The sequence below is a fragment of the Periplaneta americana genome, chromosome 8, assembly GCF_040183065.1.
Source record: "Periplaneta americana isolate PAMFEO1 chromosome 8, P.americana_PAMFEO1_priV1, whole genome shotgun sequence".
NCBI classification, from domain to species: Eukaryota; Metazoa; Arthropoda; class Insecta; order Blattodea; family Blattidae; genus Periplaneta; species Periplaneta americana.
In genome coordinates, this window is record NC_091124.1 from 121,219,884 (window position 1) to 121,233,475 (window position 13,592).

The 13,592-nt window shown below is 31.6% G+C and overlaps 1 protein-coding gene across 1 annotated transcript in view; it reads right to left on the minus strand.

Moving 5' to 3' along the window:
- LOC138705004 (inter-alpha-trypsin inhibitor heavy chain H4-like) overlaps positions 1-13,273 on the minus strand; it is a 50,538-nt gene extending 37,265 nt beyond the window's left edge. Inside the window, exons 1-4 of the mRNA XM_069833535.1 lie at positions 13,115-13,273; positions 9,873-10,027; positions 5,004-5,114; positions 2,867-3,117 (exon numbers count right to left, since the gene is read on the minus strand). Coding sequence (XP_069689636.1) covers positions 2,867-3,117; positions 5,004-5,114; positions 9,873-10,027; positions 13,115-13,204 — 607 coding nt within the window. The 5' untranslated portion in view covers positions 13,205-13,273. The remainder of the gene's footprint in view (positions 1-2,866; positions 3,118-5,003; positions 5,115-9,872; positions 10,028-13,114) is intronic.
- Positions 13,274-13,592: the final 319 nt, after the last annotated feature.

Here is a 13,592-nt window from a genome sequence, read left to right on the forward strand (position 1 = left end):
TAACAAAAAGTTAAAGAACAGAATACTAACATATTACAAAAAAAAATAATAATAATAATAATAGCATAATAAAATCGACACTAAACGACATGAAAATCATCATGCAAATGAATATAATATAATAATGTGTTACAAAATGAAAATAATATAAAACACTATTGCACATACAAGTAGACATTCAGAATAATCCAAATTAGTCTAACATATAATAATGCAATGAATATACTTAATGTATCATTATGTTATTCTATTTCTATTATTATATCTCTGTATTTTGTAGTTATGTATACTTTTGTATATATTTACAAAATATAAATTTGAAAATAATAATAATAATAATAATAATAATAATAATAATAATAATAATAAAGGTAATAATAATAATAATAATAATAATAATAATAATAATTCTTCATTTATACTGGCAGAGTTAAGGCCATAGGACCTTCTCTTACACTCTACCGGGTCACAAATTATACAGGCAGTTAAAATTTAACAAGAAGTTAAAGAACAGAATACTAAATTATTACCAAAAAAAATAATAATAATAGCATAATAAAGTCGACACTAAACGACATGAAAATCATCATGCAAATTAATATAATATAATAATGTGTTACAAAATTAAAATAATATAAAACACCATTGCACATACAAGTAGACATTCAAAATAATCCAAATTAGTCTAACATATAATAATGCAATGAAAATATACTTAATGTATCATTATGTTATTCTATTTCTATTATTATATATCTGTATTTTGTAGTTATGTATACTTTTGTATATATTTACGAAATATAAATTTGAAAATAATAATAATAATAATAATAATAGTAATAATAATAATAATAATAATAATAATAATTCATTTATACTGGCAGAGTTAAGGCCATAGGACCTTCTCTTACACTCTACCGGGTCACAAATTATAAAGGCAGTTAAAATTTAACAAAAAGTTAAAGAACAGAATACTAACATATTACAAAAAAAATAATAATAATAGCATAATAAAATCGACACTAAACGACATGAAAATCATCATGCAAATGAATATAATATAATAATGTGTTACAAAATTAAAATAATATAAAACACCATTGCACATACAAGTAGACATTCAAAATAATCCAAATTAGTCTAACATATAATAATGCAATGAAAATATGCTTAATGTATCATTATGTTATTCTATTTCTATTATTATATATCTGTATTTTGTAGTTATGTATACTTTTGTATATATTTACGAAATATAAATTTGAAAATAATAATAATAATAATAATAATAATAGTAATAATAATAATAATAATAATAATAATAATAATAATTCTTCATTTATACTGGCAGAGTTAAGGCCATAGGACCTTCTCTTACACTCTACCGGGTCACAAATTATACAGGCAGTTAAAATTTAACAAGAAGTTAAAGAACAGAATACTAAATTATTACCAAAAAAAATAATAATAATAGCATAATAAAATCGACACTAAACGACATGAAAATCATCATGCAAATTAATATAATATAATAATGTGTTACAAAATTAAAATAATATAAAACACCATTGCACATACAAGTATACATTCAAAATAATCCAAATTAGTCTAACATATAATAATGCAATGAAAATATACTTAATGTATCATTATGTTATTCTATTTCTATTATTATATATCTGTATTTTGTAGTTATGTATACTTTTGTATATATTTACAAAATATAAATTTGAAAATAATAATAATAATAATAATAATAATAATAATAATAATAATAATAATAATACCTGTACTATATTAGGCAACTAATACTTTCACTTTTGCATTTGTGCCTGTTGTATTTCTGTAATAATAATAATACCGTAATATACCATACCATATAAAATAATACCATAATAGAAAAAAAAAAAGGTAAAATACATTGGAATATAGCAAAAGAAACTCATTTAGTACAAATTCTTAGTATGGAAAAGGGAAGGAAGAATATAACAAAATAGAATGTAATAAAATAATAATGAAAAAGAAAAACGAAAATTAAATTAAATTCATAATAAAAAGGTTATGATAATAAATTCATCAGCTGATTAAGCGAACAAAAAGGGGAAAAGAAGAAAAGAAATATATAGCCTATATTTTTACAAAACTGTCGCAAAGAAGAGTGCTTATAACTGAAGGCAATCTGAATTGAAAAAGTGCAATTTTAATTTATTTTTTAAACTAGACAATGTCCGACAGTCTCTGACATGTTGTGGTAGAGAGTTCCAGAGATGATCTGCAGAGACGGTGAAAGATGAAGAGTAGAAGGATGTTCTGTGTTTAGGAATGGAGAGTGTGATATGGTGTTGTGAGCGAGTATCTATTTCATGATATGAGGACAAATGTTGAAACATAACCATTTCATTGTTAAGACTGAAGTACTTGTTGTGCTGATGAAAGAGGAGGATGTCCTCGTCACTTATGTTTCTAGTCTCTCTCATTCAAAGAATTGCAAAAAATTAAGAACTTTGCAGAAAGCAATAGGATTAACAGTATAGTGCGAGAAGACATAAAAGAAGAATAATTGTAAGTGGTAGAAGGAAGATTGAACGTGAAGGAAGTATAAGAATCAATATCGTGAGAAGAAGAAGAAGAAAAAGAATAACGACAAGGCTTGCCACAAAGATAAGAGAAAAAAAGTTATATTTTATTTAACGACGCTCGCAACTGGAGATGTTATATCAGCGTCGCCGGATGTGCCGGGATTTTGTCCCACAGGAGTTCTTTTACATGCCAGTAAATCTACGGAAATGAAAGATTGCGGGCTGAAGCAGATACGAGGCAAAACTTACATTTCCCAGAATAATAAAAACAGTACTGCACCACATACCTGCGCTGGGGTCGGCGTCTATCTCGTTGGAGGTGCGGAGGGCCGGTACGTTGAGCGTGGTGATGTCTGCAGACTCGTTGATGCGCACCTCCACGCTCAAGTCCCGCACAATCTGCCCCGGGTCCAAGTTGATGACGTGCTTATACGTCCCCAGCTTCCGGCTCAGCAGCTCCTCGTACGTCAGGTTGAACGTCACTTTCTTCTGTGGCTCTACATTCACTGACACTGTGAACCGGTTCGAGTCCCGGGGACTGAAATTTTCAGAGTAGTTGTTAAATAATATGACGAAGGATATAGACTATTTGTATTTTAAAATTCAAGTTACATGAGGGATTGTAAAAATCTTGTTATTGTCTGCGAGTAGATTCTGAAGTTTAATATACAACGTAAATAAAGGTTTACAATTAAACAAGACGATAATTTTTAACGTCTCTGAATAGTGTCTTTAGTTAAGACCCCTGAGTCCTGAAAGTATAGTATATTATACTATACTTCATACATGGTTATGATATAAGTTGTATGCACAGGGACACGAAGTATAATATAATATACCTGCATTTGTGCCCTAACTGTAACCTGCAGAATTTTCTCATCATTTTTCTTTAAGTCAGTCAGTGACTTTTTTTTTTTTGAAGCGTAGAATTATATTGAACTTTAAAAATAAAACAACAAATGTCTCAGGATTCAGGGGGAGGGAACGTTAAATAAATAATTACAATTTAAAATTATCATCTTCCTGTCTCTGTCTTTGTTATACGGAGGAAAATATTGCACTTATTACTGAAAAGACACTTTCTTTCCCCCGCTCCACATTAAGCTTGGGATTATGAAGGGATTCGTCTCATAGCCACCCCATAGTATTGAAATAACGCAAGGTTTCGATTGACAACAACTAGACATTTAAATATGCTACCAAAAAATAATATAAAATCTATAAGACGGGTTATTTAGCACAATTTTGGTGTATTCAATTCAATTCAATTTATTAAGCCAAAAAACATACAGTGATAGGTTTCGTCACAATAAAGAAGGGGGGGGGGGGAGCATACATTTCAAAGTACACATATAATGGAAAACAGTAAAGTTTAATTAGAATGAAAACACAAAACATTTTGAAACTCTAAAATTAATTAAAACACTTCACTCTTCATGTAATATTTGTAACTAAATGTAAATAACTTTATTTATTAAAACAATTTCGTATGAATTTATGTTAAGAAACTCATCTACAGAGTAGAAAGGATTAATTCAAAGCCAATTATAAAATCTAGTATTGAAACTATTGGTTGGTAACTTATAATATTGCCTGGGAAGCTTATTATATAATTTCATCCCCATCACAGAAAAAGTTGTACTAGTTTTATGTAATCTACAGCATGGAATATAAATTTGTTCATTATTTCTAATTTAATGATCATGTATATTGGCTATTAATGAGTAATTGTCTATATTTTTTTGAGTGTAAAGGACTATATATATAAATTTATGACAGTTAATATCTGTGATTGTTTGAAAAGAGGTCGACAATGTTCAAGATAGTTTGATTGACATAGAATTCTAATGGCTTTCTTTTGCAAAATCAAGACACTCTCAATTTTGCTATCACTTCCGCAAAAATTAAGGCATGTCTAATTATAGACTGAAGGAACGAAAAGTAGGCACATCTTAAATAATTTTGAGAACGCAAGTCACTAATTTCTTTAATAAACATATAATACTTATAATTATGTGCGTATAAATTCGATATGTTATCCCATGTTAAACTGCAGTCTATAAAAGTCCTAGAAATTTGGTATAGTTTTGTATGTTGTCCTTTATTATTAATGATTTAGGCTAAAAGTTATGTTGATAGTCTTTTCTTGATTAAGCAAAAAACCATTAGATTCAAACCTTGGGGACCAAGATAAATTCATGCTTCCCACACAGTATGTATAATTCATGTAATGTGAATTTGAATCAGTGGTTAATTTACAAGCGGAAATTATTAAGTTCTCATGGTGTGGCTTGATTCTGAACATCTTTTAACAGATTATCTATAACAACACTAGCAATCATAAATACACCCCACCACCACCTACACATCTTCACACAATGACACCAAGCAACAAGAAGCCAGAACAACGTGCAATCTACTTACTCGATGGCCACATGGGCTGCTGTGTCTCCTCTGTTCACGGCTTCCGTGTACTCTCTCTTGGCCTCTTCCTTTTCCTTGACGTACGCCTTGTACACTTTCCCTTCCACTTCACTGATAAAGAAATGCAATTTAAAATATAATCTTATAGTCTGTGAACTGCATTAAAGATTCGAAAGGAAGGTAAACCAAAATTACAAATTATCGTATTTTAATAGCCTATCTCATGGGCAAGTTAAAGACGTTCACATATAGTGATTCTTACCACAATGTATGTAGTTTAAAATAGACGTCTAATAAACATCTATACACAGTTGCAGTCTCATTACATATGAATAGCCTCTGCAGCTTAAATTAAAATTAATAAAGGAGTTATATTTACAATTAATACTATCAGTAGCCACAAACTTATATGCTTCACAAGCACGTTACAAATGAAGTGGGCCTACCCTACTACTTGGAGAATGAATTATCTGTAAATGCAATTTTAATTAATCCTATATATTTCTCGCTTAAATACATATCGTCGGTTAAACGAAATAAGTTATTAATCACTGTCAGTAACTGGCTGAACTTGTGGCTCTTACAATATCAAACGATCTGCCTGAGGACTCTAAAAATGTGGCCTTCCTAGAATAAGAATCAAGTTTTACTCGCATTCGTTCATGTAAATACAATGTGAGATCATCCACAAATGTTACGAACTGAAAACTTTTAGTATGACTGTGCCAAATAGGAACATTTAATATCCTCTATGTGAATATTTTAGGGACGTCCTATTGCCATATTTTACTTCTTGAAACTGACCCTTGGAAGGAACAAGATGAGAACTGCCAAACAGAAAGCACCAATTTACAGTTTTGATAACATTGTATTGTTATTATTACTGTTATTATTATTATTATTATTATTATTATTATTATTATTATTATTATTATTATTATTAAGTGAATGAGATTCATATTAATCAATGCTGTGAGTTGGAAGTAGCATCAAGAGTGCTACAACTGTAAGAGTATTCTAGCTATAAACATACGGAAAGAGGAAATTTAGGAGTGGGGCGAAGAGAAAGAGATCAGTACGTAAATAAACAGAGGATAGAAAAGAGGTAGATAATAATTGGTGTAAGTGTTGTTAAATAGAGGAAATGGGAGAAAATACCCAGTAAAGAATGATTAAGAGTAGATACATTTGAGAATAGAGACCAGAAATGGAAGGGACATAGTCTAGATATTAGAGAGAATAGAAGAAGATAGATAGGGAAGGATAGATAGCAATTCAGTTAAAACAGAAGAATAGAAAGTAGTCAGGTAATACTTGCAAATAAATATAATACTAACATAGAATGGTGGTATGTGGGTATATATTGAAGGGATGTTGGATCGAAAAGCAGAAATGTAAAGGTCCACCATAACTTCGATTTGTGAAGTTGGCTGACAAATAAATATGAAACATCAAATATATCTGGTTTTCTATAAAAAATTATTTGAGAAAATATGTTTGAATACATTAAACTATTCTAATAATAATGAAGCATATTTATTGCATTCCTCTATTCAATTGAAAGCTAGAGCAGCAATGACATTTTGTATATTTATTGCTGTAATCTCTAAACATATTGAACAATCAATTAATTCTTATTTAAAAATGAATCTTGCTTCTGGTAAACATACATAGACGCATTTGCATAGTGTAGCAAATTTTGGGAAACTTAATTTGTCATGTTTTAACCGTTTGTATAATAACCATCGTTACCTTTTTTAATTACATTCATGAGTGACTGTTAATCAAAGATATGATAGCAATATTGAAGTACACATTTAAGCCTTTTATAATCGTAAGAATGTGTATAAAAGAGAACAAATTGGATGTATTTCAGTGCTAGCCGTTGGACTCGAGGTTCGGAATTCAAACTCGGCCGAATAAAGACTGATCATATTCTTAGCACAGTTATCTCTTAGGTGAAAGTAAATCTATGTCCCGTACAGCTACTGCCCGTGAGTTTAACGTATAGACAGACCACACTTGCAGACGTAAAATTAGGATTTAAGCTACAGAAAGTAAAAGAGAATGATCGCTAAGATGCGAACATACACAGATTAAAAATTATATTTGTGCAAATTGCGAAAAGCTTGAGCAACATTCTGCACCATTATGCAGAAAGATAAAATTAATAACGTTTCCAAAATTAAATATTACATAATTTTCTTCATGAAGTTCTATTACTTTCAACCCATTTCACCATAATCCAGGTATCTGGTGAGTAAATCATTAGACACACTTTTAGAAAAAAATAATGCTGAAATTAGGCCTATATAACCTTAATGTACATATTTCATTAGCACTCCAAACAACTGAAAGCACTTTGGAAATTAATCTTTTTACTAGTAGGCCCTTCAAGATTAATTGTTAGCAGAGTGCTAACACAATATGCAATGTAATTATTGCAGCATAACTAGATCAAATAGAGAAATTTGTTCACTTAACTTGTTGACATACTAAGTAAATGTATTTTACCTGTTCTTATAATCCATTCCAGAACATCTGTTGCTTAATACCTCCTTGAACATTGCCCATTCCATTAACATTTAATTTTAATTGATTCTCCAGAACTAATTAGTTCATACACATATCAGATTTCATTTCCTCCATAATCATCTTCGCTTCCTAAGTTTTCTCAAATCCAATGTTGTTGCTGCATTTTTGTACATTATGTTGAAAGTTTGTAGCATTTTTTAGAAATCGAGTAGAAATATGCGACAAATTCGACAGTTGCTTAAACCCCTGTGGAAGACGATCTCATCCCCAATAATAATTATATTCTCTTGATTTCAAAACAGTTATGGACGTTTAGGGATAGGTTAACAATAAGTTCAGCAATAGGCCTAAGTACCAATTAATATCACATTACGTTGCATAGAGTAAATTTGTAGGTTTACTTAACATTCCTTCTTCTTAACAAATTATTTGATAGCATCATCGTGCCATGTGTCACTGCCCTCAATTGTGAGCAGGAATCCATTTATGGATTCGCCTATACGTGCTACATGTCCTGATCATATCAATCGTCTGGATTTAATGTTCATAATTATGTCAGATGAAGAATACAATGCGTGCAGTTCTGCGTTGTGTAACTTTCTCCATTCTCCTGTAACTTCATCCCTCTTAGGCCCAAATATTTTTCTAAGATTCATATTCTCATATACCCTTAATCTCTGTTCCTCTCTCAAAGTGTGAGTCCAAGTTTCACAACCTTACAGAAGAACCGGTAGTATAACTGTTTTATAAATTCTAACTTTCAGATTTTTTGACAGAAGGCTAGATGACAAAAGCTTGTCAACCGAATAATAACACGCATTTCCCATATTTATTCTGCGTTTAATTTCCTCTCCAGTGTAATTTATATTTGTTACTGTTGCTCAAAGACATTTGAATTTTTCCACCTCTTGGAAGGATAAATCTCCAGTTTTTATAGTTCCATTTCGTACAATATCCTGGTGACGAGACATAATTATATACTTTGTCTTTTCGGGATTTACTTCCAACTCTATCGCTTTACCTGCTTCAAGTAAAATTCCCGTGTTTTCCCTAATCGTTGTGGATTTTCTCCTAACATATTCGCGTAATCCGCATAGACAAGAAGCTGATGTAACCCGTTCAATTCCAAACCCTGTCTGTTATCCTGAACTTTCCTCATAGCATATTCTACAGCGAAGTTAAAAAGTAAAGGTGATAGTGCATCTCCTTGCTTTAGCCAGCTGTCAATTGGAAAAGCATCAGATAGAAACTGGTCTATATGGACTCTGCTGTAAGTTTCACTGAGACACATTTTAATTAATCGAACTAGTTTCTTGAGAATACCAAATTCAATAAAGATATATAATACTTCTCTCTTAACCAAGTCAAATGCCTTTTTGAAATCTATGAATAACTGATATACTATACAGCTATATACTTTATTTCAATGTACAAACACATCGGAAAAGCTAAATAGCTCAACTAAATAAATATTTTTTCTCTCTAGCATTTTGATATGATAGAATATTCAAAACGAAATCCCTGTTTTAACCACAAATCCATAGTTATGATAGGTGATCGAAAACTTTTGACCGGTAGTGTATATGCATCGGAATTACTTAAATCTGAACTACTGCTGCTACATTCTTTGTATTATCTTACAGGCAAATAAATTTTATAACTGAAAGTGATGCTAAACCTGTGAAACAAATGAAGACTACAATGATAACAATGGAACCAACAAGCTCAATTACCTCTATTATTATATCTCTGCTGAAGTTATTTTCTGTTTCATTTACAGTCTACTGTATTCGCGTCGTGGTTGCCATGGTGTTAAGCAGCGATTATAGGACTGGCCTTCAAGTCCAGTTTCCTTCTTATACGGCGAACAAATAGGCTATTTAACAATGAGTGACATATTTTTAATCTGCTAATTACGGGGCACAATAGCAACACATTTTAATGACTTTAATATGAACTTAATTTATTGATACTGTCATTGCTATTGTATTATTATTATTATTATTATTATTATTATTATTATTATTATTACGCCTATTGACAATAAAATATGTATTAAGAAACTTCGGGGGATTTATTCCCTTTTAACAACTCTGTTGAGCCGCCACTGATCCGGTGTCGTAGATTTGTGGCATATGAAAGTACTCAGTCCCTAATAAAGACGGCTCTAGGAAAAATTCTTCACGCACGTTGAATTTTGAAGCTCAATAATCAGTGCAGTTCGAAACATTATAAAATGGTTTTATTTGCATTCAGAATAACTGTACAAGAAATACCATCTTCTTCATATTATATGTTAGTAGTAGTTTTATCTTTATTGTTACTAATACTTACAGTAGGAATTCAGAGATGAAGGCTGTCTCTGGCAGTACAGCACTAAATGTCACTTCCTGTGACTTATTGGATGGGTTGGCAATCTTGCTGCTGATCACAGTGCGTGCGTATCGGAACCGAATATCGGATTCTACTCGTAGACTGTACACCTCAGGCTGAAATGAGATATGTCTTTCCGAATTATATTTTCTGGAAATTTCTTCACCATTTTAAAATATTATGTTCCTAACACACTGACCTAAAAATAAATGTTCCATCTCTTAACCTCACTTCACATTTTTCTTAGAGACATCCTTCGCGTATTTCAGGAATATAATATTATCTAAATCACAGCTGATACACGAAACTTTGATCTTTGCTAAAAGAGTTATTATAACATTGAGATAATTATTAGTGAGTAACAGATAATTCTCATTAATTGACGGTTCAAATTTAGCTGACAACTATGGGCAATCAAAGTATCCCTTGCCATTTTCATTCTCTCATTGTTTCATTTTCGCTTTATTATCTTATCGCCCCTAAATAATCCCTGTACCTTACAAGAATGTAAAATAAATTAGTACACTATATATAATATATATATATATATTATATATAATTATACAGTTATATATTTTCAACAGCTTCTATAATTTAAAAGGTTTGTTACATGAAGAATAAATTATAATTATCATAATACATTATTGTATATGTGAAAGATCTGCCATTGGGCAGAACACTATGAATGAATGAATTGTATATGTATAGAAAAGAATTGGTTGGGCAACTGGCTGGAACGAAACTGCCTTACTGAAAGATGCACTGGAATGAATAGTGAACGGGAGAAGAGTTCGTGGCAGAAGGAGATATCAAATGATAAACAACATTAAGGTATATGAATCAGATGCGGAGACAAAGTGGAAGGCAGAAAATAAGAGAGACTCAAATATGATCGGTTTGCAGTGAAAGACCTGTCCCTGGTCAGAATACTAAGAATGAATTAATATTATTTTATCTAAAATTTTTATAGCTGAGAAGAAATGGAAATAAATTTTCTGTGTTATCCTTAAGGGGGCATAATTATACACCTTCGGACATCTAAAAAAAGTTTTCTTTCCTCTTTGTTGAATGGACTTTCCTGAATAGAAAGATGAAAAGAATGTTAAATATTTCTAATGCTTTTCGAGTTATGATCTAACACGTGAAACTATGTCACCTAACTTGGCCATTTAAATATGGAGAGACTTCTCATCTTCTGTAAATTCGTCGCTCATTTTCCGTAACTTAAGTTTTCCAAGTCCTTTATCCTTATAACTTCCACATTTTTTAAAGATAAATCCGTGAAATTTTGGATGCAAGTGTATTTCATACTGGAGATCAAACCTTGCCTTTAGCACCGTTTTGTCATTTCAATTTTTGTTTTCATTAATAATTGTTTATGTAAAAATAATTAAATTTTACCATTTATCTTAATTCATTCGCAAGAAAGTAGGCCTACTTATTATTAACTGGTAATAGCAAGATATGTTACCACACTCATAATCAGTAAAATAGAAAAGAAAGCATTAAAATATTCAAAATTGTACAAGCTATCAACGAAACCAATACTTCCCGCACAAATTGCACTCCCAATCTAAAAATAACAATACAAATTTGGATTAAAAATTGTTTATTCATATAGTAGAAGTATTGTCTAATGACTATACCAAATTCCAGCACAAAATTAATTAATGATACTGTATTAAAAATTAAATTTTGAATTTTGCTAATTTATACTAGCGAAAAGAGTACAGTAGTGGCAAAAAAAAAACCGAACCGACGGAATAATCAAAGTCCCCGAAATGAGCCACTACGCATGCCACGCCCGCATTCACAAGACAGCGAGTAATCTATTGAAATTGTTGTAGTTTCCACTGCTGACGTAGCCCATTTCGAAAGCCATTAGAAAATAAGCTGGCAAAATTCATGTTCTGGGAAAAATAATTTAATTAAGTAGTAAAATATCGCTGCAATCTAAAAGTATTGGGAATAAATTTGAATAAAGAACAAAAAGAAAGTTTCCTTCCCAGCAGGATTCGAACCACGAAAGTCTTAGTTACCAGTCTATCGTGCTGGCATTGTGAACAAGGCTCTGAAATCAGCTACAAAAATCACTACTGTACATGCCCCATTAAATGGTACAACGAAAATCAGAGTGGGATAAGTGACCGGCAGGCTTGGTGTTCACCAGAGGTCTGCATCGGACGTTTTCGCTCGAGCGCCAAGTAGTTCATAGCATAATCCGATAGGTAGCGCACATGCATAATGGGTAAAATTGTCACGAGCGATAAATCCTCGAACGGTATAAGCCAAGCGTTAGACATTCGTTCTTGTTACAGTGATGAACTGTGCAGTAACTTCATAGATGTTTATCATTTCAGTGTTTAACTAACCTCTCCATAGTACAACTACAAAACTTGCTTTTAAAATGTAATATAAATGTTGTAGGTAAATGTTTTTTTTTTCTCCCCCACATAGGAGTGATTTTGTTTTTGCCACATCTGATAGATGTTATTGGATGTAAATGTAATTATTATAAACGGAGAACACAATCACGATAATGCAAGAACTGTATCAAGTTTTCTAGTAATAATAATAATAATAATAATAATAATAATAATAATAATAATAATAATAATAATTAGTGTATCAATCTTTGCGTCTGTAACAGTAAGTTGTGCAGCATGATTATTCGTTTTATTATATTTTCTGTGACGTTATCTCTGTACTGATATTGTTATTAATCTACTGCTATATCAATAATATTTTGTAAAACGTTTCTACATTGTCGCAGTATATAGGCGGAAGACTATGTATGGACCTATCATATTATATATGTGGTAAATCAAATATTGAATAATTATTAATTAGCAATAATAACTGTATATCGAAGTTTTTCATACTATTTTATTTATAACTTCATGTTCCTGTTTTGGTACGTTCCATTGACTGTTCCATTAAACGTTTGTCATAAACGCAGGAAATAAAGCCTTATTTTTACCGTGTGAGCAAAACATATGTGTATCTTATCTGTCGCCTCCCATACAAGATAAGACATGTCGGTGAGATGACCTTGTACTGTGTTTCTATTTATTACGAGCGTATCACGACCGATCGTATCTCACTCGAGGGTGCGACACTCGACCGAGTTCAAGCGAGCGATTTAACTCCAATGCAGCACTCTGGTGCTCACACAGTCCATACTATCGTTCTTTTGCTCCTACCTTTATGTTGCTCGACTCAGTGCTGCCTGCCGGCGCTGTCTCGCCGTAGCAGCAGATGAGCGCGAGAACCACCACCGTACCAGCCCGCATCGTACCTTCACTTTGCACTTGACCTCGTCCTCCGTGTGTTATATCTGCAGACAGCGATGACGTTCACACTCCAAACTCCAGGTAACCTGCGCGCGCATTCTGGAAAATAACGTCAAAGAACTCAGACTTGTTCCACTTCATTTCTTTCCTCAACTTCATACGAGGAAAAGTAACTTAAAATTCGTCGAGGTAAAATAAAAATGAAGGATGGTATGACCGTCTGAAAGTAAACTTGTAGCAAGCGCATCACTAACAATAAAGTAAATGACTTCTACTTGTTCTCCTTCTCCTTGAATCTTACCTTCCACTTCTTTTTAACTTCTTTTTCAGTTTCTCTCGTTAGTTCTCGACATTCTTCCACTTCCTCATTTTTTCAATCATAAAACAT